This window comes from Lactuca sativa, chromosome 1 (assembly GCF_002870075.4).
Source record: "Lactuca sativa cultivar Salinas chromosome 1, Lsat_Salinas_v11, whole genome shotgun sequence".
Classification (NCBI taxonomy): Eukaryota; Viridiplantae; Streptophyta; class Magnoliopsida; order Asterales; family Asteraceae; genus Lactuca; species Lactuca sativa.
In genome coordinates this window covers 1,222,954-1,249,124 of record NC_056623.2, presented here as the reverse complement: position 1 = coordinate 1,249,124, position 26,171 = coordinate 1,222,954, and the positions used below count along the sequence as shown (strand labels likewise).

General features: G+C 40.5%; 1 protein-coding gene across 1 annotated transcript; it reads right to left on the bottom strand.

Moving 5' to 3' along the window:
* Positions 1–23,726: 23,726 nt before the first annotated feature.
* LOC111894713 (uncharacterized) lies at positions 23,727–25,831 on the bottom strand. Its single transcript, XM_023890807.1, has 4 exons — positions 25,579–25,831; positions 25,157–25,389; positions 24,832–25,045; positions 23,727–24,094 (listed from the first exon to the last, which is right to left on the bottom strand). Exons 1-4 carry the CDS (start codon positions 25,829–25,831, stop codon positions 23,727–23,729), a joined length of 1,068 nt encoding a protein of 355 aa, XP_023746575.1.
* Positions 25,832–26,171: the final 340 nt, after the last annotated feature.

Sequence of the window (26,171 nt, the reverse complement as noted above, 5' to 3'; positions counted from 1 at the left end):
CCAAAAGTATTATAAATACAAGTATAAAACAAAACCCCGTTTTATTAATAGAATGTGAGTTTATATTATCCTTTAAAATTGCACATTCTCTTTATATTCTATTGGTGGAACTCGTGTGGTTAACCGACACATCAATCTAGAATATAGTTGAGAATGATATGGAACTCGCAAATCTCAAGCGTAACTTGAGTCGGGGACCATGCGGTTTTGCAAGGTTAATTCTCAATCTATTTAATGTGAATCTTATGTTATCCATAAAAGTTGTACATTCTATTTATAACTTTTGATGGAGCTCACGTGGTTAACTGGCACGTCAATTTGAGAGTATAGGTAGAGAATGATGCGGAACTTGCGAATCTCAAGCGTAACTTGAGTCGGGGACCACTCGATTTTGTATGGTCAATTCACCATCTGTTCAGTGATCCGCGGTGAACTTGTCATTGAATTTGAGATGAACATAATCCGAGATTAACATGCCATTAATAGTCAATGAATCTCAAAGATCTAGGAGTTTCATAGTGATCGAAATTGGAAAAGGGCTTTTCCTACCTAAATAACTTTATGGTGTGTTTACGGCATCCCTTTACACATCATGGAGACAAATATGGATCCCAACCTTCTAAAATAATTTAGTTTGATTATTTTCTAAGGATAAATAAAACAAACTATAATGGAATTTTATTGAATGATGTCGAAAACCTTATCCACTAAAATCTACTGCTATAAAACCTTTGAAAGGATTAGCTATGAGGATGATCAATCTTGTCAAATTCGTAGTTTAGGAATAGTTCTCATACACGAAAGGAAAGATCACGCCTTTGCTCTTCCTAGGTTACTTCAAACATTGCATTCTAAATAGTTAGAAAGAGCAATTATCAAATGTACGTTGTAAATTGACATATTGAAGTAAAATGGAATTTCCTTGAGTTAGAAGTTGACTAGGGTTAGTCAACTAGCTGACATGTACGTATAATCAATTCATTTTGATTTTGATATGAACAACTTGGAATGCCCATTAAGAAGTTGTGTAACATGTTGAGGTTTCCTTTTGGAACTAACATGGCCAATCACAGAAACTCATACTTCAAAACACCCCCATATTTTACTATCATGAATAGAAGTGTCAAGAAGAAAGCCAATTGCCCATGGTTTAAAAGTGTAACACCGTGAAAATTTACAAATGATTTAAACTTTTCAAAAACAACCCATATCATTAAGTTATTACAAAAAGGTTTTCAGTTCATTTATTATCAGAGTATCCCTGAAACATCAAATTAAAACTGAGGAGCAGTACGATCACGCCTTCGCCTTGCCACGGTCTCCTGAAGTACCTGAAACAATACACTGAAACTGTAAGCCCGAAAGCTTAATGAGCTACCCCAAAGATACCAACCACAATACCACACACATAACATATCATATCATAAACAGAACAACCATGCATATCGAGTCTACAGTGTGACTGGTCCGCCCATACCGGGCCTTCAGTCCACCTGGTCCACTCTCTGAGTCTACAGTATGACTGGTCCCCCCACACCGGGCCTTCAGTCTATCTGGTCCACTCTCCGAGCCTCGACACGTCTGGTCCGCCCTCTTGGGGCTTTAAACCTATTCGGACCGCTCGTCGGGCCTTCGCTCTTACCGGTCCGCCCTGGGTATGTTGGCCTACAACATAAAGCAGGACCCGCCTCAACCCAACCCCAGTCCAACAACCATGTGCACATAAACATATAATCATATAACATCTCACAACTAATCGAACCGATCCAACATATCACATAACATAACAACATTCTAACCAAGATACCGACCTAACCGGTCACTAGCATAGCATCATCCTATATACCAGGATACCGACCTTAACCAGGTCTTTAACATATACCATCCTAACTACCAGGATGCAGACATAGCAAAGCAATAACATAACAACAACAACCCGGATTTCCATCCGATAAAGGGCCGACCTTGTTGCCTTAGACCCTGTTGATATAGTGAGGATAACTCACCTGCAACTGCCGACTTGAAGAAATAAGATCACGCTCCGACCACCAGCATGAACTCCACCACTGAACAATACCGATTAACAAATCCAATATACACCAATAATTACCAAAATACCCTTGGAAGTCAAACGGTCAACCTTTGGTCCAAGTCAAAGTCAACCTTCCTGATTGACCCTACTCGCCGAGTCAACCCGTTGACTCGTCGAGTTCCTATGCTCAAAAACTCCCATGCCACGACTCAACTCGCCGAGTCGCCCCAAGACATGTCGAGTCCAACAAGCTCTGTGTTCCTTACTGCTCAACTCACCGAGTCATCCCTCGACTCACCGATTCATATCTTAACCAGAAAAGGTTAGGATTCCATGACCAGAATCGCCGAGTCCAAGCACAAACTCGCCGAGTCCAAGGCAATCTTCAACAGACTCGCCGAGTGGTTCTTCCAACTCGCCGAGTCGATGCACATATTCATACAACTCATCGAGCACACCCATGTGACTCACCAGTCTCTTCAGTTCTCATTCCATACAGAGGCTTTTCAAGCCATGCAGGGACTCCAATCCATAGATCCACTCTTCTACAACCTAACCCTCACATAAAGTTGCAAACTTACGTGAAAGCAAGGAGATATAAGACCAAAACACTTCTAGGGATAGGGTTAAAGACAAAGGGATTCACCAATAACTCTTAGACAGGAACTTTATGACCTTGTGGGCCATCACAAGTCTAGATCTGAAGTAGCAACTTCAGATCTAAGCCTCAAACTCGAGATAGCTCCCAAAAAAGCTAATGAATCCCAAATTAACCACCATTCATGAATCAATAATGAAATTAAGGAGGAGGTTCCTTACCCCTGAAATGTGCCCAAACAGAAGTATATTCCAGATCTACCCAAGCCCCTTGATGATGTCCTCCAAATCCCCAAGCTTCTTACACCAAATTTCTCTTCCAAGCTCTAATTCTTCATCAATGGAGTCACACACACGAGATGAGGGTTTCTAGATCTCAAATAGGTAGCAAAGAGGCTGAAAGTGGGTTATAATGTGCTTCATATAGGGCACAATACCCTGATTAGGGTTTTATCCCTTCAACACCAACTCGCCGACTCCAACTGCCGACTCGCCGAGTTGGTCACTTAACATGCGACCAGAACCACGACTCGACTCGCCGAGTCTATCCATTGACTCGCCGAGTCGACCTTCCTTATTTACACTAAGAACCCTGAACTTGCACTTCTGAACTCGGGGTGTTACAATTCTCCCCCACTTAAATTAGGCTTCTTCTTTGACACTTGCAGCAACACATCCCAGATGATACTCCCACAATACAGCTCCTGGTCTCAACCGACTCAGGTTCCTCCAAACACTACTATCAAACACTATGAAGTCCAACTCTTCCCTCAGAGAGTCACAACAACTGCTTTAAACCACCCACCGGTCTCTTTCTTTAATGATGTCTGCATCAACTAAGTATCACCCGATGATACTTCCATCATTCCAACTTACCCACTCACTTGCCCCTTATAGAATTGGATATCACCATGTACCACCGGGTCCTAACCCGATACCAAACTGCTATCCCTTTCCTCAACTGGCGTTACCCCTCTCGAAATCTCCGTCGGGACTCATCCCGCTTCCTTTCTGAATCCAACTCTTTCCTTCCTGTGCTGTCAAGATAATACATCCTACAGCTCTTGAGCAGCTCCCATGAGCTCTCATCTACACTTCCATACTCATATTGCCCCTGATCCAACACCCTCGGGCTGGAAAAACCCGACTGATACCTCCAGACATCCCCAGGATGAATTACCGCTACATACATAACCTCCTGATCACAACCATACTGAAAATCCAAGGCTCCATCCTTGCATCCCTTCCGAATTACTCTGGTTCTACACCACCGGAAATTCTTCCGCAACCTCAACAGACACCCAATCCGGATGTGCTTCCATACCACTTGCGCAATCACAGTGCTCAACGACCATAATTGAAATACTCTCAATCATCTATTTTCACTACCGCTTTCACTTCCGTGAACCAAAACTCCCTCCCGAAGTTACATACCTTTCTCTTTCCTTATCCAAGGAAGTCTACTTGAACACCTTGTTACTTCAACAAGTGCCACAGTGTTTACACCCCACTCTACACTATTCCTTTGTAGAGTAACCGCTATTCCATGCATCACACACACTCTGAATCTTCTCGCAAGGACTCTCAGGTCCATGCACTGCCTTCCACTAATTTGATCAATACCCGGGGCTAGACCTATTGTTTGCTATTGCATCACAACATACTCAATCCATATCCTCATATAGATCTATCAACACATACAAAGTCTTCAGCATGATTGGACCGCCTTACTAGGCCTTCAGCCAATTTGGAGCACTCTAAGAACCTTCAGCATGTCTGGACCGCCCTCCAGGGCCTTCAGCCTGTCTGGACCGTTCTCCGAGCCTTCGGCCTGACTGGTACGCCCACCGGCCTTCAGTCTATCCGGACCGCTCAAACTATCATACATCATCCTGAAATATCCTTCCTAGGAATCTCTCCCATACATACTGTTCTAGCCCTCTAGGGGTTCCGAACTCTAACTCCATTCTATATACTCAAATCCCGGCCTAATCCTAGGCCTCACACAACCAATCACCTTTTCTGAAAACCTTGGTCTGTACCTTGCCCCATTTGACTGCCACTTACTAATACCAGCCCACACTCTTGGCTGACTGAAACACTGTTGAATCCCAAACAGCTAATCAACCTCAAATACTTGTCGATCCTCCTGAGAATTTTCCAATTCTCCCCACTTAGAGCACTGACTCCCAACCACCGGTGACCCAACCGACATCACTTAAACAACCCTACTCAACACATTCCCCCTTATCCATGAACTGATTTCCTCTAAAATGAGCAACCTTCACGAAATCACATCCTGACATCGCACATCTCGAACTCTAAGGGAGTTCGACCCTTAGCTGAACACTCCTCAAATTGCAAATGTTATACCCAACATCCAGACCAAAAAGCCTAATCCCCCACCAACAATCCCCATGGATGATAACTAACTAAGACTCCCAATACCAAAACCCTCAATCATATGATAAACCCGGCAAAAGGACGAACGAATACAATGCCATGAATCATGCGAATGAGACTAGCAGATATACAATACTCCATAATAACCACAAGATAACAAGATAACAAAATGGAAACATACACGCAGCTACATCTGGCTCTGCCATGACCTCCTCTACAGTAAGCTGAAAAGCTCGACCCTAAGCCCTCGGAGGCTCCGCTCCACCCTAGCCCCCGCCAGTAGTCCTCAAAGTGGTCGGTGCTGGAACCTGCACCGGTCTGGAAAAGAGCCGTGGATAGTTGGCCCTCAAGTGACCAACCTGAAGGCAATGATAACAAATCCTCAAATCCTGAACCGGGGCTGACTGCCGACAATCCCTCGCATAATGCCCCTCTCTCCCGTACTTGCGGCACGCACCACCAGACCTACAAACTCCGGTATGACCCTTCCCGCACTTCTCGCAAGGGTGGCTGCTCTGACTTCCCAACCTGGAATCAATGGTCTTGGACCGCTTCGGCGCCGACTGCGACTGCGCCGGGGCCTGCCTCTGCTCTCTCAACTTCAACTCAATCTCCAACTCACGTCGCCGAGCGGCCTCCTGCAACTCCAGTAAGGTCTTGCACCTTTGCATAGACATAAACTGCCTGATATCCCTCTTGAGCATACTCAGATATCGGGACATCTGAGCCTGCTCTAAAGCAAACTCATGGCAAAACATCGCCCTCTCAGTGAACATCCTGGTGATATCCATCACCGAATCCGAATCCTGCTTCAGTTCCAAGAACTCCTGAGCCAACCTCTCCCTCTCAACCCGTGGAACATAACAGGTACTAAACATCTCCCAGAACTGATCCCATGTAACCGCAGCCCGCTACGCATCCGAATAAGATCCCGTAGTCAACCTCCACCAGTCCTTCGCCCCGAGCCTCAAAAGGTTCAGATCACACCTCACTCTCTAATCCGCAAGGCATGAACACGTGAAGAAACACCCCTCCACGTCCGAAAACCATCTCATAGCAATGATCGGATCCTGAACTCCATCAAAAGTAGGGGGATTCATATTATCGAAGTCCCAATACTGAAAACCCCGACCGGCTCCTCCACCTGTCGCTGCTATAGCCGTTGCTGCTGCCACGACAGCCATCTCTGCAAGAGCTGCATAGCGCTCATAAAATACTCAACCATGGAGGTCTTGATCGACCCAAACATCTCTGGCATCTCCGCCCTGAATATAGCAACAATCTTATCATACAGGATCTTACGAATCCTGGCATCCAACTCAGCCGTACTCATCTGACCAATGACCTCGGGTGGCACTGATCCACCCTGACCGCCCTCTCCTAATCCCGATCCTGACCCGGATCCACCCCCGACATGCCTTGTAACCACCATACTGAAAATACACCGCAAGAAAATCAGATGCTTCCCTAATAACCCGGGAACCAACTCCCAACCCGACCCTAGGGGTTGTGACTTCCTTGATACGCGTATGGGTCCTGTGCTTTCAGTAGTACAAGCCCATACTACCTTCCACACCTACCCATATTTATATCAAGTATCACCACAACACCCTAGCGATAAACATATACATGGCAACACTCAATCCTCACCTCTAGAGGAACTGCTAACTACCTCACATAACAGGGAACCCTAGGCTAGCAGGAATTATATAATCAATTCCTGAAGATCCCTAGCCTAGTACTAGCATGCTGTTCTAACATATCACATAATCAGATAACTTGTATGGTATTTTGGGGTCTACTTACTGGCTCTGGCTGATCGTACCTCCGCATCCTCCACTACTTATTTTTTGAAAACCGTTTCAATTTCACTTTGTAAACTCTCCTTGATTTGAGACTGGATTCACACGAATGTTCTTCCAATTCAGTCAAACCAAGGCTCTGATATCAACTTGTAACACCGTGAAAATTAACAACCAATTTAAACTTTTCAAAAACAACCCATATCATTAAGTTATTACAAAAAGGTTTTTAGTTCATTTATTATCAGAGTATCCCAGAAACATCAACATAAAACTGAGGAGCGGTACGATCACGCCTTCGCCTTGCCACGGTCTCCTGAAGTACCGGAAACAATACACTAAAACTGTGAGCCCGAAAGCTTAGTGAGTTACCCCCAAAATACCAACCACAATACCACACACATAACATATCATATCATAAACAGAACAGACATGCATATCGATTCTACTGTGTGACTGGTCCGCCTGCACCAGGCTTTCAGTCCACCCGGTCCACTCTCTCTCCGAGTCTACAGTATGACTGGTCCGCCCGTACCGGGCCTTCAGTCCACCTGGTCCTATAACAGCCCGGATTCCCAGGTATTATTTATTTATTTATTTTGGTAATTTGTGAGGGGACTCGGCGAGTTGGAGCCTAGACTCGCCGAGTATGATCGCGGATTTGGACGCGGGTTCGCGTCCGGACTCAACGAGTCCAAGAGTGGACTCGGCGAGTCCACGCTGTTTAATGAAACCCTAATTTCTCGGGTTTGAGGCGTATTTAAAGGGCCTTATGGCCATCATTTGCACTCATCAGACCCCAGAGTGAAACCCTAGAGCAATTGAGTGATTCAAGTGAGGGAAGGAGCCATTATTGATCTTGGAGTTGTTGTGTAGCAAGGAAAGAGGAGATCTAGCCAAGAGGAAGCAAGAGGGGGGTGGATTCTTGAAGATTTGAGGTCCAGAACATCACATCTGAGGTACAATCTCGAATCATTCTCTATTATTGTGATGTTCATGTAGATTTAAGGCTTTTGAACCCATTTGTGGCTAGATCTAGTGTCCTCATGGTCCCTTAGCAAGTTAAGGTCCTGGATCTGGACCCATAGAGGTCCAGAGCACCTCATTGCCAAAGCTTTATATGCATCCATGGAGGTTTTGGCTTGGGATCAATGTATTTGAGGCTAAAACACCATTCATGAGCCATTCAATGCTTGATGAGCATCAAGACTTGGACTTTACGTGGTCAATAAGCTTAAGGAGACTGGATCTATGAGTTAGTGAAGCGGATCTGACCTCAGAAGGTCGTTTGGGGTTGTGCATGGAATGCACTCGCCGAGTCCATTTCCCAGACTCGGCGAGTTGGTGCGAGTTGTTCGTCGATTACGAACCAGGGGTTGAGTAACCGAGTCGGGTGAGTGACTCAGTGAGTCGGAAGAGATTCAGAGGGATCGGGTTCCCTTGGGAACTCGGCGAGTCCACGCCAGACTCGGCGAGTCGGGTCGACCGTTGACCGTTGACCGTTGACCAGTGTTGACCGGTTTGACTTCGTGGTACTAGTCAGTCAAAGCCAAGTAGTATTAAGTAGAAATACGCTTGTGTTGTAGGAGGACGATAGCTCGGGAGATCGAGTAGTAGTGGTTAAGAGATTTACGAGTTACCGAGACACGCGAGGTGAGTCTTCTCACTATACGTACCTTGAGTGGTATTCTGGTTTGGCCAGAGGGTCTTATGTGCTATTTATGAGATTGTATACTATGTGTTATTTGTATGCTGTATGACTATATAGACCAGACCGGAGGGTCCAACGATTCAGAACGGGCCAGAGGGCCCAATGAGCTATGACTGGACTAGAGGGTCCGACGAGCTGCGGGACTGGAGGGTCCCGCTGAGACATCTTGACCAGAGGGTCGGGTTAGCCTCGAGTGGCGTATTTGTGGTATGTGGTATTTTGGGGAACTCACTAAGCATTTATGCTTACAGTTGTTGTGTTTGATGTTTCAGGTACTAGCGAGGACTGTGGGAAGGCGACCGCTTGACACGTACACACACACACCGATGGAGTTTATTATATGTAGAGATCTTGGGATTTGTTTTTGAAACAGTATTGATTATGGATTTTGATTTGTGATGTGATACATTATGTGATTTTGAAAAAGAAAAATTATTTTGAAAATTTACGGTGTTACAGGTCCACTCTCTGAGTCTACAGTATGACTGGTCCGCCCACACCGGGCCTTCAGTCTGTCTGGTCCACTCTCTGAGCCTCGGAACGTCTGGTCCGCCCTGTTAGGGACTTCAGCCTATCCAGACCGCTCGTTGGGCCTTCGGTCTAACCGGTCCGCCTTGGGTATGTTGGCCTACAGCACAAAGCAGGACCCGCCTCAACCCAACCCCAGTCCAACAACCATGTGCACATAAACATATAATCATATAACATCTCACAACTAATCGAACCGATCCAACATATCACATAACATAACAACATTCTAACCAAGATACCGACCTGACTGGTCACTAGCATAGCATCATCCTATATACCAGGATACCGACCTTAACCAGGTCTCTAAGATATACCATCCTAACTACCAGGATGCAGACATAGCAAAGCAATAACATAACAACAACTACCCGGATTTCCATCCGATAAAGGCCCGGCCTTAGTGCCTTAGACCCTATTGATATAGTGAGGATAACTCACCTGCAACTGCCGACTTGAAGAAATAAGATCATGCTGCTCCGACCACCAGCACGAACTCCACCACTGAACAATATTGATTAACAAATCCAATATACACCAATAATTACCAAAATACCCTTGGAAGTCAAACGGTCAACCTTTGGTCCAAGTCAAAGTCCTCAGTCAAAGTCAACCTTCCTGGTTGACCCTACTTGCCGAGTCAACCTGTTGACTCGTCGAGTTCCTATACTCAAAAACTCCCATGCCACGACTCAACTCGCCGAGTCGCCCCAAGACTCATCGAGTCCAACAAGCTCTGAGTTCCTTACTGCTCAACTCACCGAGTCATCCCTCGACTCACCGATTCATAGCTCAACCAGAAAAGGTTAGAATTCCACGACCAGAATCGTCGAGTCCAAGCACAAACTCGCCGAGTCCAAGGCAATCTTCAACAGACTCGCCAAGTTGTTCTTCCAACTCGCCGAGTCGATGCACGTATTCATACAACTCATCGAGCACACCCATGTGACTCACCAGTCTCTTCAGTTCTCATTCCATACAGAGGCTTTTCAAGCCATGCAGGGACTCCAATCCATAGATCCACTATTCTACAGCCTAACCCTCACATAAAGTTACAAACTTTATGTGAAAGCAAGGAGATATAAGCCCAAAACACTTCTAGGGCTAGGGTTAAAGACAAAGGGCTAAACCAATAACTCTTAAACAGGAACTTTATGACCTTTTGGGCCATCACAAGTCTAGATCTGAAGTAGCAACTTCAGATCTAAGCCTCAAACTCGAGGTAGCTCCCAAACAAGCTAATGAATCCCAAATTAACCACCATTCATGAATCAATAATGAAATAGCTTAGGGAGGAGGTTCCTTACCCCTGAAATGTGCCCAAACAGAAGTAGATTCAAGATCTACCCAAGCCCCTTGATGATGGCCTCCAAATCCCCAAGCTTTTTACACCAAATTTCTCTTCCAAGCTCTAATTCTTCATCAATGGAGTCACACACACGAGATGAGGGTTTCTGGATCTCAAATGGGTAGCAAAGAGGTTGAAGGTGGGTTATAATGTGATTCATATAGGGCACAATCCCTTAATTAGGGTTTTCTCCCTTCAGCACCAACTCGTCGAGTTGGTCACTTAATATGCGACCAGAACCGCGACTCGACTCGCCGAGTCTATCCATCGACTCGCTCAGTCGACCTTCCTTATTTACACTAAGAACCATGAACTTGCACTTCTGAACTCGGGGTGTTACAAAAAGGCGATTGGTATACCGAATCTTCACCCAAATACCTAGTACAAAGGAAGGCTTATTCTAAGACATGTTTTGATAGCTACTTGTTTCCATAACAAGAAAAGGACTAAGAAATCAAACTTGCCCAAATGTATATTTGAGGTGAAAGGACTGGTACATGAAGAAGTTAAATTTGATCATGAATCACGAGCCCGTGCTACTTTCCATTGGATTGAAAGATAACTAGTTCTTCCATGTTTGGTGTCCAACCAAATATATGGATTTATAATACCATCGAAACGTTACTTCTAAACCTTGAGTATTTTACTAAGGATTAAGAACTGACATTTGCAAGAATGTGCAGTAGCTAAAATGAAGTAAGAAGACTAAAACATGAAGAAGATAATTTGATCATGAATGCCATGCCCTTGCTACATTCATAGACTCAAAAGAAAACTCTTTTCAAAATGTGTATTCTATGGTGCTATAATTTGAAATTGTTTATACTATGATTCATGAGATAGTTCTGACTTATTTAAATGTGGAGCATTCTAACATGTTAAAAGAAAGTCATGAAATCTATGAAGCTAGTATTGTAGCAATAGTTCAAAATTGATTCGAACATTTGAATAAGGTGTATTATTGTGAATATTTGTTGATGTTAGTTCAACTAATGGATCGTTCAGATTAATCGCAATATGTACTTATTCAGATACATCCAAAGGTTTGCGTGAAATGTATTTGTGGAATCATAATCTTGGACACATAAATGAGAAATGCATTACCAAATATCCAGTTGGATCGGATTTTGGATATCATTTGGTCTCGAGTCTTATGATAAATGAAAATTTTGTTTATCAAGATAGATGATGAATACGTCACTAGGTGATGTGAGTATCTGTGACAACCCAAGTTGTTCCGTTACATTTCCCCGTTACCGTTATCGGAATATTCCAGTTTATAAAAGTTCCGTTAATTAGGGGTCGTCAGTTAAATAAACATTCCATTCGTTTACATTTAACATGCCGTTAAGTTGTGATAAAAAGAAATAAAAACACATAACACCCATTTCTATTATTCGGAAAATGTTAAGTTTTATTGTTACGACCATTAAATCAGGTGCAACCAAAAGCCCCGTTTAACGGCAGTATCGGGTAAAATTCCACTGAGCCCCGACTATGAACCCTATATAAGGGTGAGTGGAGTCCATTGGAGACTTTTTACACACTCTCTCTCTATACTCTCTCTCTAGACCCGTTTTCGCCCCGAATCCGCAACCAAACGCTTCCAAATTGTAAGTCCGCTTACCCTAGCTTGTTCTAAACATTACTAGCTGTAGTTATAGCCCAAAAACCATCCAAGAAGGCATGGGATAAGGAGTTTACGGCCCAGGAACACTCTAGGGCCGTAAACCCCTAAAATGGTGCCAAACATGCCTTTAAACTTGCCTTTAAGCTTGGAAACTAATTGGGGATCTAGCCTAGGAGTGTTTAAACATCAAAACACAATGATTTAGGGCATAAATGAGAGTTTACGGCCCAAGCACATGATTAGGCCATAAACCCCTCTAAACCATGTCAAAATGCCCCAAAAACACTCCCAAACCACCCTTAGGCTTCATACATAATTTAGGGACTTAGTATTTGGGGTTTGGATCAATTAAACACATCAAAATGAAGGATAAAAAGGAGTTTATGGCCCAGGTCTATACCAAGGCCGTAAACACCCCAAATCATGCCCAAAGTGTGGTTTTGCTTCCCCAAATGGGCTTAGACATTTACCATAAAATACTAGGAGGGATTTAAGGGCTTAAACACAAGAAATGGAGGGACTAAAAGGAGTTTACGGCCCAAGCAAGTGTCTAGGCCGTAAACTCCCCAAAACACATCCAAATGATAGCTTTAATCCCCCAAAATAGCATCAAACTCCATTAGAAATTGCTAGAAAGGTAATAGGGGCTTGAAACTTCACAAAACTCTAAGGGTGAGAGTTTACGGCCGTAAACTCCCTTAGGAGTGTCCCTAGGCCGTAAACTCCAATATAAAGCCCTTAGGAGCCTTGAACCCACTCATGCCTTTTAGGAAAACTGCTTAGAATAATTCCATGATGCAAGTAGAAGCCTTAAACACCCTAGAACCCATCACCATGAGTTTACGGCCGTAAACTCATGGTGAGATGTCCCTGGGCCGTAAACACATCATTGGGAGTGTACTCTTGGATAGTAAGCTCCATTCCTTAGCCATTGACACCCTTAAACGCTACCGGGGACACCCAAACACTTAACCAAAGTGTTTTCCGCTCCTGTGAGTGCGTATATTTGTTTAATTAGTATTAAATATGCTAATTGTATGTAAACATATGTTATCATATGTTAAATAGGTCATTGTGTGTGTTCAAGTCCTTGCGTGACACCAAACGCCCAAACGGCACCTTCGTCGGACCTACTTGCACCAGGTGAGTTCATACCCCTGAATGAACCTTTTAATTGTTTTAACATGTTTTATAGGGGGGAATACAAGTTAAACATGCCAGTTATCATATCAATCACATGTGATTGATAACCCGCATGCACAAGATTTTACCACTGTACACTGTTTTACCGAGTAGGACACTATAATGGTTTCCAACTGTTTCAAAACTTTTACTCATACCGTTTTATCTAAATTCATTCCAACTGATTCATGAAAGATTTTCCAAGGTTTTCAAACATATTTTACAAAAGAATACAAATTGTGATTTTCTCCGGATATAAAGGTTTTTCATCAAAGTTTCCCTTTTTTTTCGACGTATACTTTTACTTGTTAAATACTGCTGCTTCGCTTATACTTATTTTATACTCCTAATCTATAACGCTTTCACTTATACTTGAAGTCACTTATACCTGATGGACGCTTATACTTATTCACACTCTTACTTAGTGATACGATTCTACTTCACTTATACTTGATATCGCCTTTACTTCACTTATACTTGATACGCTCTTACTTCACTTATTGTCGTCTCTACTTCGTGATACGCATATACTTATTCGGCACTCTTACTTCACTTGCGAGCACTCCTACTTCACTTGTTAGACACTCTTACTTCACTTGTGACCACTCCTACTTCACTTGTTAGACACTCCTACTTCACTTGCGACCACTCCTACTTCACTTGTTAGACACTTCTACTTCACGAGAATCACTTTTACTTGATACCCACTCAAGCGTAGTTAGATGTATGTCTGTGCTTGTATAGATACATATAAATAATGGTTGAAGGACTTAGGAAGGCTTGTCCGCCCTATTTCCTTTTCTTCGTTGAGATGTGGTCTGGTGGGATCGGATGTCCATCCAAAGGTGGTTTGATTCATTAGTTATATATTAGGTACACAAGCATGGACATACGGCGTTACTTCAGTCAATTCAGTTAAGAGTCTCTACCTATAGTTCAGCACTTACATTAGAAACCCACTAGTTGGAAGTCTCTACCTACTATTTGGGATGCATCTTCAGGACACGACCTTCTCTGTCGTCTAGTTGGAAACCAGAGTCTCCTGTAGGGAGAGCGGACATTGTGTGTATAGATCTATACGGGATTGACACCCCCGCACCCTGACTGCTAGCTACAGTCCACGGCTCACCAAGCCAAGGGGTGACAAATGTCACATTATATAGACGCTTGTAGGGCGTCTGGTACTCTAGTGTCGGTTAGTATGGTTACGAGTATCCCGGGTTACCTTATAATTCATTGGCTTTAAGGTAACGGTATTTCGCCAGCTATTTCCACTGTATGCTGGTAGCTCATTTTCAGAGTCACACTGGTTTGACCTTACAAGACGTATCTTTCATTTGATACTGTCTGAGGTCTGTCTCCTCTGTTTGACCTTACAAGACGTATCTTTCATTTGATACTTTATGAGGTCTGTCTCTTTTGTTTGACCTTACAAGACGTATCTTTCCTTCGATGCTGCCTGGGGTCTGTATCCACTGTATTCACTGTGTTCACTGCGTTCACTGTTTTAGACCTCGCTAGACGTATCTTACATTCGATATTGTCTGCGGTTTGTATTCACTGTTTTAGACCTTACTAGTTGTACCTTTCATTTGGTACCTTCTGGGGTCTGTGCCTACACTTGTTAGACTGAACCAGGCGTGTCGTTCGTTTGATACTTTTCCTGGAGTCTATGGTTCCTTGCCTTAGTCAGCAATCCTCACTGCTGAGGTATACGATATTCCCTGATGTCGTTTGCTTTCCTCAACAATCAAATTCAGTATTTTGATAATGATAACCACTTAGGGAAAACTACTTTTTACCACATAACACTGACCAGCCTTGGTAGAAGGCTGCTTCATTAAAGAAAATATAGGATTTTCTGGAAAGAACTCTAATACACAGTAAACACTTAAACTATTACTTTATTAAGTTATTTGAATGAAATGTCACTAAATGCTTATGAACTCACCAGCATTTGTAAAAAATGCTGATACTCGCTTTTCAAATAACTTGTATTCTCAGGTTAGCATTAGACAGGTACATCTCAGAGCCGTTGATGAAGATAGCTTAGTATCATGTTGTATCTATTCTATTACTTGTATTACTTTGAATTGATGTATTAATGTAACCATGTAAAACTATTACTATTAATGCAATGTTTTGTTGTACTTTGATTACTATAATGCATGTGTTGTGATACTTGACATGACGTCATCCACCCTAGAACGTTTCCGCCGTTCCGGTTTTGGGGTGTGACAGTATCTATTGGAATTAGTTCACTCTAATAGACCGTTCAGATTAACCACGATACATAGTGAGACGAAACCAACTTCGTATGAATGTGAGTCTGGAACCTCTCAGGTGTTCAGAGCTCTCATATAGCGAAGTTAAGAATCAATTAGGCAATAGGATGAGACACTGATAGTGAGAGTCTCAGTCCAAACTTTATCGATCATCTAAGTGATCGTGAAAGAGTTTCATGATCTATCTCCACCCAAAACACTACCACTAGGAAGTGTTAGTTGGATAGAGAAACAAATCGTTCGTTGATTTTGTACTAGATGAGTCGCATTATGTTTGCTAACAATTCGTGGATTGTACCATGAATAATGTTACAAAAAGTCCTTTGGTCTTGTGCCAACTAAGTAGGTTCCTGAAACACTCTATGATATGTGAAGTGGGATTCTATCCTCACCGCCATATATGTAAGTCTACGATTATGAGGCTTACGCTTGTCGTGAAGTGCTCGACAATCTAGAACTTTGAATAGAGATGTGTTATCTTGTTGAAGAACCCATCAAGCGTTTTGGATAACCATCCTTCTGAGAAAAAAATGTATGTTGCTCGAAGGGCAGTCTTCCAAGAGAGGGAGCTGATTTCCAAAAGGGCTAGTGGGAGCCCCATTGATCATGATAAGATTCAAGAGTCAACCAACGAAGAGCCTAAAGTTGGACTTAGCATTCAATTTGGAATTCAAAGAGCTATTAAGGTAACCAACATATTTCCACTTTTTCCTTATAGATTTGATAAAAGACGTCATGAACCTAGTTATATAAGATGTTATATTACTAAGGTATGTGAGTCAATGGTAGAGTGTACCCGCTATCGGAAGCTATGGTAGGCCCTAAAGGCTACAACATGGAAGGAAGACTTGGAGATCGAGATTTAATCCATGTATGTTGTAATTTAATAGATCAAGCACTTGACCTTAACCCTTAGGTGCAAGTGGATCTTCAAGAAGAGACAAGTATGGATAGGAGCAAACACATAATCAAACCAAGAAAGGTTTTGAAGGATGTGTAATCTTAAGAAGTTCATTTATGGACTGAAATAAGCATCTCGCAAGATGGATCATTATTTCAATGAGAAATTTCAAAGTGTATGAATTTCGAGAAATAAAGATGAGCCATATATATGTCAAAGCTAGTGGGAGTAATTGGAATCCTTGTTTCAATGAGAATGTTCAAGGAGTTTGAATTTCAAGAAACATAGATAAGCCATATATTTGTCAGTGCTAGTGGGAGCACTATAGTCACCCTTGTATTGTACATAGATAATGTACGATTCATAAGAAACTATATTCTAGCTTAGCAAGTGTAAAAGCTTGGCTTGGTATGAGAATCGTTTCACTATGATATACATGGGAGATACAAAACACGTACATAATAAGGATCTATGGAGATAGATCAAAGTGATTCATTGGATTAAGCCAAAGTACATGGAATATTGAGGAAACTCGATATGCAGAACTCAAAAAGGAGTTTAGGCTGGCATGACATTGAGCAATGCTAATGTTCTAGTTATACTATTGAGCTAAAGCCAATCATTCGTGTCCCACATGCTTCTGATATGGGAGCGATCATAAATGCCATGACATGTACTAGATCTAATGACTAGTATGCCTTGAGCATGACAAGTTTGATTAGATCAATTTGGCAAAAATCAACGAAACAAAAATCAAGAACATTCTTGAGTGTCCTTGGAGGACAGAAGAAATGATCTTGATATTATAGGAGAGATCATTGTAAGAGTTACATCGATGCTAAATTCCATATTGATAAAGGCAATTCCGTTCGCAGTTGGAATTCGTGCTTTTACTGAATGGTGATACATTAGCTTGGAAAAGTACCAGGTAATACACCATAGTGGATATGAAAAACTTAGAGTATATTGCAGTTGGTTAAATTGCAAAAAAAGACAATGTGGCTGAAAGAGATTCGTTAGTAACATCTTTGTTGAAATTTAATCATTGATGGTCCTTATGAAGTCTCTTTGTGACTTGAAGGGTGAACTTACCTCGAGTATGGATCCCAAGTCACACAAGTTCACATTACACATACTCAATAAGTACCAATGCATTTGATAGCGAGTTAAATGTAAAGACATCATAGTCAATGATTCATATCAAAAGATAATCTTGTCGATCCATTCCTAAGCCAATGTAACTGACCAAGTCTGACAGTCAGACAAAGTCTAGAGGCATTAGATTTGCAAATGAATTGGCTTAAACACTCTTAGTTTTGTTTGTTTTAAAAACCGAGAACTTTAATCAGTATAAGTTTTAATTTTATTTGGCGATTATTAAGCGGTGGTCTTAATATATGATGGATTTCGGTCATTTCAATTAGCCTCTCACTGCATTCTCACTTTTGCATGTTTGGAACCTACTTCCTGAGTATTAATTTACTGAAACGTCCACAGTCGGTCATACTCTTGGAAGTAAGTAGTGATTCAAGACTGTCGTGAGTATTAGTGGATTGTCCATATTGATTGGACATAGCATAGGGATTGCACTAATACTCATGAGTGCTTAATAGAGATGTAAGTATTGGACCAAACTACACTTAGAGATTACTTCATGGATTCAGTCACGAGTAATTCTAGGACGATAATATTTATATTCTTCAAACCTAGATGCATGTGGGGTTTTTCTCTATGATTCTGTTATGTATTGGTCTACTCTAACGCTAACCATAACTGGTAGTTATAAAGGGTATGTCCATGTGTGACATGATGAAATAGACAAAAACTATGTAGTCAAAGTTTATTCGTTCCTTATGCCTTAATAGGAGAAGCAATATCTATGGGCCCCTCGATGATTTGGTGCTGACATCTAAAGTGCTTGGCCGAGCCCTGACTGGAATTGATGTGTTCAATTTAGTAGTCAGATGCAGTCGTCACAAATCTATATCGAGAAACATAATCTTCAATTCTTGAGATTGACCATTATCCATGTCTGAAATTCATATAGATATCATAGAACGAAGGGATAGTTGATCACTTATCTAAGGGTTGAATTTTGATTAGATCAAGAATTCGGTAGTTGCATTGGATGGCTAACTCTCTTTTGATTATTGAGAAATATTAGTCCTCGTATAGTTGATGACTTGTCCAAGTGGGAGACTGTTGGAATAGTGTCCAAGGTCATTAACTATTGGTAATATTTCTAATAATAGCAGGGTCCTTTTGGGTTTCCCTCAAGACCCAAATTGAGTAGAATAAATAAAGGAGAAATTGGTTTATTAATTATTATAGTTAATAATTAATTAGAAACTAACTGGAAATATATTTTGGAAATATATTTTGGGAATTAATTGACAGTTTAATTAATTAAAGGGTTGAATGTTCATTAATCGATAGTTGGTTAATCAGGAATGTTCCAGAACCTTAGGGAATTAGGGTTGGATGAAAATCACTCCATCCCACATGGGAAAGGAGTGAAATTTCATGGTTATGCCTCCATCCCACATAGGAAGGAGTACTAAACCCTAGGAGGCATCCCAGGCTATAAATAGGGCCTTAGGGATTTCATTCCTCCTTGCACCTTGGCTTGAAGTTTCTCCAACCCTTCTTCCTCCCCATCCTAGGGACGATTTCTAACCCCTTTGGGTTTATGAAATTTACCCTTCTCCTAGTCATTTTTATTCCACTCTTTGGTGTCATTGGGTGTGATACCATTAGAGGGATTCTGGTTTGGATCCTTTCATCCAATCAATTTCATGGAGGTTCAAGATCTCAAGCATGAAGATCAAGGGCTACATAAGAGGTATGTTTTCTTACTTATGTTTTAGTTTTCTAGGGTTGATGTAATTAGCATGAAGCCATAGATCCATAGGATGCATGTACACTTAGGTATATCGTTGTTTTGATTTTTCCGCTGCCTAGTTTTAGAGTGTATTTAATGCGTAGAAAACCCAACAATTTTTATGATTCATATATCAAGTTGTATGCTAGATAGGCTTCATGCTTTGGGAAAATTAAAGTTGCATGTATAACTAAAGAAAACTTAGATCCAAAGCATTAGGGTTGTATGTGCATCACAAGGATGTTATGGTGCTCAAAACCCATCAGTGATATTAGAGCCTAGGGTAGTTTTCTGTTATATTGATGAATTGGTTGATTTTCAAAGCTGAAAAGGTCACATTTCTGGACTCTGACTGATGAACTCGACGAGTCCAATGATCTAACTCAACGAGTTCACTCACAAACTGGCAACTCGATGAGTTCAGTTCATGCACTCGACGAGTAGGATCTTCTGCTTGTAGATTTTCAAGCTTTTGGCCAGAATTGGATTAGGATCATTACCACAAACAATTTTGTATCATAAAATCTGTTTTTTCTGATATGGTAGTGATTATCCTCATCTAATTAAAAGATAATTGTCAAAATTTAAAAATTATTGTTAGCTTATATGATAAAGCTAATTGTTTGTAAATTCTTGATTTGATATTATCTTGTCTTATGAGTTAAACTTGATCTAAATGTATTCGAAGAGTTTCATAACTTGTCTTGAAGTTATGGAACATGAAAAGTCTCATTCATTAAACATTAAACTCATAAGTTATGGAAACCAGAAGTTTTGAAGAGTTACAAAACTTGCCCTCAAGTTTTGGAATTTGTAAAGTCTCACTTACTAAATATTTAATTTCAAACCTTAAAATTTTAAAAGTTTAAAATTCAACCCTTATACTATCGTAATATTAAAATTTAATACTTATATATATATATATATATGTATGTATAAGACAAATCAGTCTTACTGTTAGTAGGCCTCATTCACGAAGCCGGTCTATAAGGGGGATATAAGGAAATTGCCTATAAAATGGCGATTGAATGGGTGTCCACTCTCACCCACTGCTTCCTTAACTTGTGGAGGGTCGTTAGTCGAACGGGTAGGATAGGACATTAATTCTCATTAAAAGTATAATGATAATTATAAAGTAACTAAATGTTTTTTATAAAATTCCCAATCTTAGTTACTTTAGGAAAAATGTGAAAATGATGCTATTCCATGAAATTGCACTTTACACCTTGCCAAGTCGTTAGTGGAGCGTATGTGGTTAAGCGACACACTAACTTGGACTAACAAGGGTGGCAAAGGGTAGCTTGATGTTTATCATAGATCAATGGAGCGTGTGTGGTTAATCGGCACGTTGATTAGATGATAAATGACATTGAGAGTACCAAGTATATTTTCATGGTTATTCACACCTTGTTTGTGATCCTCGGTATCCCAGTCACAAACTTGAAGGGCATAATCGAGATTTAAACATGCCATTGAAAAGTTCAATGAATCTCAAAAGAATATAGGAATTTCAATTCATTTCAAATTTAATCCTCAAATTTCGTTTTTCATGGTGGAAATTGGTAAATCGTCATTTACCTACCTTTAAATATTTTGCAATTGGATTACGACATCCCTCTTCCGAATTGTAAAATATTGTGTCGGGTCCTAGCCTTAATATTTCATTCGGGTGTTATATTAAGGATTCTTATCTAATCCAAACTTTGACTTTCTTTTCCAGATGTCTTCCAACACCACTTCTGGCTCAAACCCTTTTGGCTCTTTCTCCCTCATGAACTTGTGTGGGAGGGTCATCTTTGATGGTTTGAATTTCAATGATTGGATTCGGAACATTAGGATGGTCACTCATTACGAGGACAAGGAATATGTCTTCGATAAAGAGCTTAAGGAGTTTGATGAAGCAACTGCTACTCCTGAAGAAATTGTTGAATATAGGACTCATGAGAAGGACGCCACAAAGGTGTCATGTATCATGTTAGCCACTATGATAGTTGAACTTCAAAAGTATTATGAGGACTACTACCAAGACTTGATGGAAAAATACCATCAAAGTTCTTGACAGGAAAGCTATGAAATCATTGCCTCCATGATTACAACAAAAATGAAGGATGGAGAGTCCATCACAGCCCACTTACAAAAGATGCAAAGGTTTGTGGACCGCTTGCTGAATTTGAATGATAACTTCGATGAAGAGTTGGTCATTGATATCATCCTACACTCATTGCTTCCTTGTTATGATCAGTTTCGTATGACTTATCATATGAACAAAGAGGAGGTCAATCTAAGCAAGCTTTAAGGCCTTCTGATCCGCCACAAGGGATGCTAACCACTTCTATGTGACTTTTACTAATGATTACAGTAGATATGGTTATATCTACTTAATCAAGTGTAAGTCATAAACATTCGAAAAGTTCAAAGAGTTTAAACAAGAAGTGGAGAATCAACTAGGCAGGAAGATAAAGATGCTCCGATCCGATCGAGGTGGTGAGTATCTTACTATCAAGTTCCACGACTATCTTAAGGAATGTGAAATTGTTTCACAATTGATGCCACCTATGACACCACAGCTTAATGGTGTGGCTGAGAGGCGCAATCAAACCTGCTGGACATCTTTCATTCCATGATGAGTCGAGCTTCGTTACCTATCTTATTCTGGGGGTATTCCTTAGAGACTGCCGCCCATATCCTTAATCTAGTCCCAACTAAGAAGGTTACCAAAGCACCTCACGAGATGTGGACAGGGAAGGTTCCCTCGTTAGCACATATCAAGGTTTGGGGTTGCGAGGCTTTCGTAATACGAGAGACTCACGACAAGCTCGAACCTCGTAGTGAGCGATGTATTTTCATCGGCTACCCACAGAAATGCTTTGGAAATCTCTTTTGTAGACCGAGTGACAATGTTGTCTTCGTTGCGAGGAGAAGGGTTTTCCGCGAAAGAGAACTCATATGCCAAGAGGACAGTAGGATGCAAATAGACCTTGAATAGCTTCAAGAGTTAAATGATGAATCAACCTCAAACATTAGCACTCAACCTGAGGAAGTAACTCCTGTTGAACCGATTGACGTGTCCGTACCTCTAAGACGTTCTAGTAGAGTTAGTGTTCCACCTGTGTTATATGGTTTTCATATAACAGCTGAAGGTGATATGTTTATCAGTGATAGTACATTGATAAATTTGGATGAACCTAATAACTACAAGGAAACCATGGCAGGCCCTGAGTCTGCAAAATGGAAAGAGGCTATGGACAGCGAGATTCAGTCCATGTGTGACAATCAAGTTTGGTACTTGGTTGACAATGTACCAGGTCGTAAGACGGTCGAGTGCAAATGGATCTTCGAGAAGAAGACCAACATGGATGGGAAAGTACACACATATAAGGTGCGACTGGTTGCGAAGGGCTTTACTCAAACTCATGGAGTTGACTATGATGAGAACTTCTCACCTTTGATTCTATTCCATCCGGTGGTCCATATTTATACATACAGGGACATAATAGTTAGTAAAAACACAATAACCTAAGCCTATATATATATATATATATATATATATATATATATATATAATTGATTGTTATTTTAATAATCGTATTTCATATATAAATATGCTTAATATTCTGTTTTAGCTATTTCTTTAGATGACTTTGGCCAACATATGTCTCATGTGAAATATTGTACCATACTTAAATATCAAATCATGATCCCAATATTTCCAGGTGACTAGATATGTCTGGTGTGTTGCAATGCATGCTCGGACTCTTTTGGAGAGCATGTGGTTCATTGTAAATAACTCTCGTGGTTCAAATATTGATACGATATGGCTAATGATGTTTTGTTTGACGTATTTAAGTACGTCGGGATTTCCACCAAGAAAAAGACATCTGTTAATTTCTTGACTGACCCGGCAGAAGGAAGCTCAACCCTTAGACCGACTGACATTTTTATTTTTGGATAGGTTGGAGGAAAACACGCTTGTGTGGACCTTACATGGGTATCCCCTCTCGTGGTCTTGAGGGTTAGGGTTTTCAAGGGGGGGAAGACTGCTTTAAAAGATGCTACATGCAAAGTCACAAAACATGAGATATCGTGCAAGAAAAATCAACGTGTGATGTGTGCGTATTTATACATCAGAAATTAATATTTTAATTACTTTTATGCCCTTATTAGAACAAAAGATACTTAATTTGTTATGAATTATGTTGTGGGGATAAAAGACATGTTTGGAGCAAAAAGGAAGCAGGAAGCTGGAAGCTGGACCTAGGAGTTGGAAGCAAGGGCGGACGCAAGAATTAGTAGTAGGAGTTGCACAACTTTTTTTTCCAGTCAAACATAATATAAGACATTAAAAAAATTCCGGTCAAATATAATATAAAACATCTAATACAAATTTTTTTTGGTTAAACATATTATAACAACGATCTATTAGAATTTAAATTTGTCCTCTTCGTGCAGACATCTTTTGAATACGCTCCATTACTTTTTCATTCTCAACTTTCACAAGTGCTTCGGTCTCGACATTACAAAGCAATGCGTCGTTCAAAAATTCATCGCCAATATTGTTACACAAGTTGATCTTCAAGAGCTTCATCTTTGAAAAACATCTTTCTACACTTGCGGTCACTACGGGTAATATCAAAGACAACTTTAAAAGCTTATAAACCAAAGGATAATACCGATGCTTCCCCGTACTAACCATCAAACGAGAAAGGTTGGAAATTCCTTTCAAACTAGTAAAGCGGTCATCTTTGATGCAAGAGTGATAAAATATTTCAAGTTGTCCTTCAAGGTCTATCATATCTGAATCATCAAAGTCATAGTTGTATAACTTACCCAACTTCAATAACTTTGATTTTTAAAATTGTGCAAATGAATCACAGGGCTCAAAGCACCCATGTATTCTAGTAATTGGGTGCTTGTTTAACTAAATCGATCCCGATATTTTGTAAGTTGCATATCTACCACCGTGTTGAAGATTTCAACCTCAAAATGAAACCTATTAGTCTTTGTAGTCCTAAGGTTTCTCGCACCAATATACAACTCTTCCATATCTAAAGTATCAATTTTGTGTGTTTGACAAAAAGATGATACTTTTGGCAAAATGCTAGCAAACCCTATGTTTCTAAAAGATTGCAATGCCTCCATTGTCCCTCTAACCATCGAAGCCGCTTCTAAAATGTCTAGATCTTTTCTTTGAAGTTGCTTTGATAATGTGCTCGTCAGGTGTAAAATGTCATACATCGTATGTAAGTAAAACACGAACTCATATGATTTAAAATATGCTTAGATTCCAGATGCTTGTTGACGGTTTGCCAATGACCCTCCCTCCTTTTTCACAAAATCTATAACTACAAGAACATCCACAAACAACTTCATCAAACTTGTGAGTGTGTTGAAATGTGAACCCCATCTTGTTTCTCCCGCTCGAACAAGTGTTGTCTCTTGATTTAACCCTCTTCTGGTTTCAAGTTCACCACTACACAAGCCTTTTTGCACCTTTTCTCTTGCTTGCTCTCATAGTGAGTCTTTTCTTTTACATGAGGCACAAACAACATTAACCACCAACAAAATTTGCTCAAAAAAGTCACTAACACCATCATGCTTCTTTGCTACAGCTACAACTACTAATTGAAGTTGGTGTGCAAAGCAATGTACATAAAAAGCCATGTCATTCTCTTGTAATATCAAAGCTTTCAAACCATCGAATTCCCCTGACATATTGTTAGCCCCATCGTAACATTGTCCTCTTATCTATTAAAATTTAAAACAATTAGTATATATATATATATATATATATATATATATATATATATATATATATTAAATTAAATTGAAATAACAAAAAAGTAAAGAATAAATTACCTGACTAAAACTCAACTTATTACTTGTAAGTACTTCATTTATGGCGTTTTTGAGTGTCAAAGAAGATGTATCCTTCACGTGCACTACTCCTATGAATCTTTCTTTCACAAAGCCAAGACTATTGACATAACGCAAAACAATATCCATTTGTTCCTTTTTTGAAACATCACTAGATTCATCAACTAGTAAAGCAAACACATCTTGATCAATCTCTTCACGAATACTCAAAAGTACTTATTGTGCAAAACATTGCACAAGTTCTTTTTGAATTTTAAGGGAAATAAGTTGATTGTTTTTAGGAGCATTTTCTAAAGGATTGTTGAAAATATCTTCACTAGTCTCTCAAATGGCTTTTAACACTTCAATGTAAAGCCCTCTATTTTTCGAGTTAATCTACTCGTCATGACCACGAAACGGTAAACCGGTTTTCAATAAAAGCCTAGCAACAATAATAGAAACACGTAATCGAACCTTATATTTATGGTCGTCTGCTTCGGTTTGCCTCCTCAAGACTACATTAATAGCTTGTTTTTCCCTCATTAAAAACTCACACTTTTCTCTTGATTTGCTGTGAAAACTATCAACACCACCCACATGAGTCCGAAATGCATCTTTTTTATTCCAAGTATCAAAACCTTGGGAAACAAATGCATCTCTCCCTCCTTTTTGTCCCATGAGGTCCCCACACTGTTTTAGACCTTGCTAGACGTATCAGTCATTTGGTACTGTCTGGGGTCTTTATTCACTGTATCCACTGTATTCACTGTTTTAGACCTTGCTGGACGTATCATTCAGTCGATACTGTCTGGGGTCTGTGTTCACTGTTTTAGACCTTACTAGTTGTACCTTTCATTTGGTACCGTCTGGGGTCTGTGTCTTTTTCTGTTAGACTGAGCCAGGCGTGTCGTTCATTCGATACTCTCCTAGAGTCTATGATTCCTTGCCTTAGTCAGCAGTCCTCACTGCTGAGGCATATGTTATTTCCCTGAATTCTCCTGTTTTCTTAATAATCAAA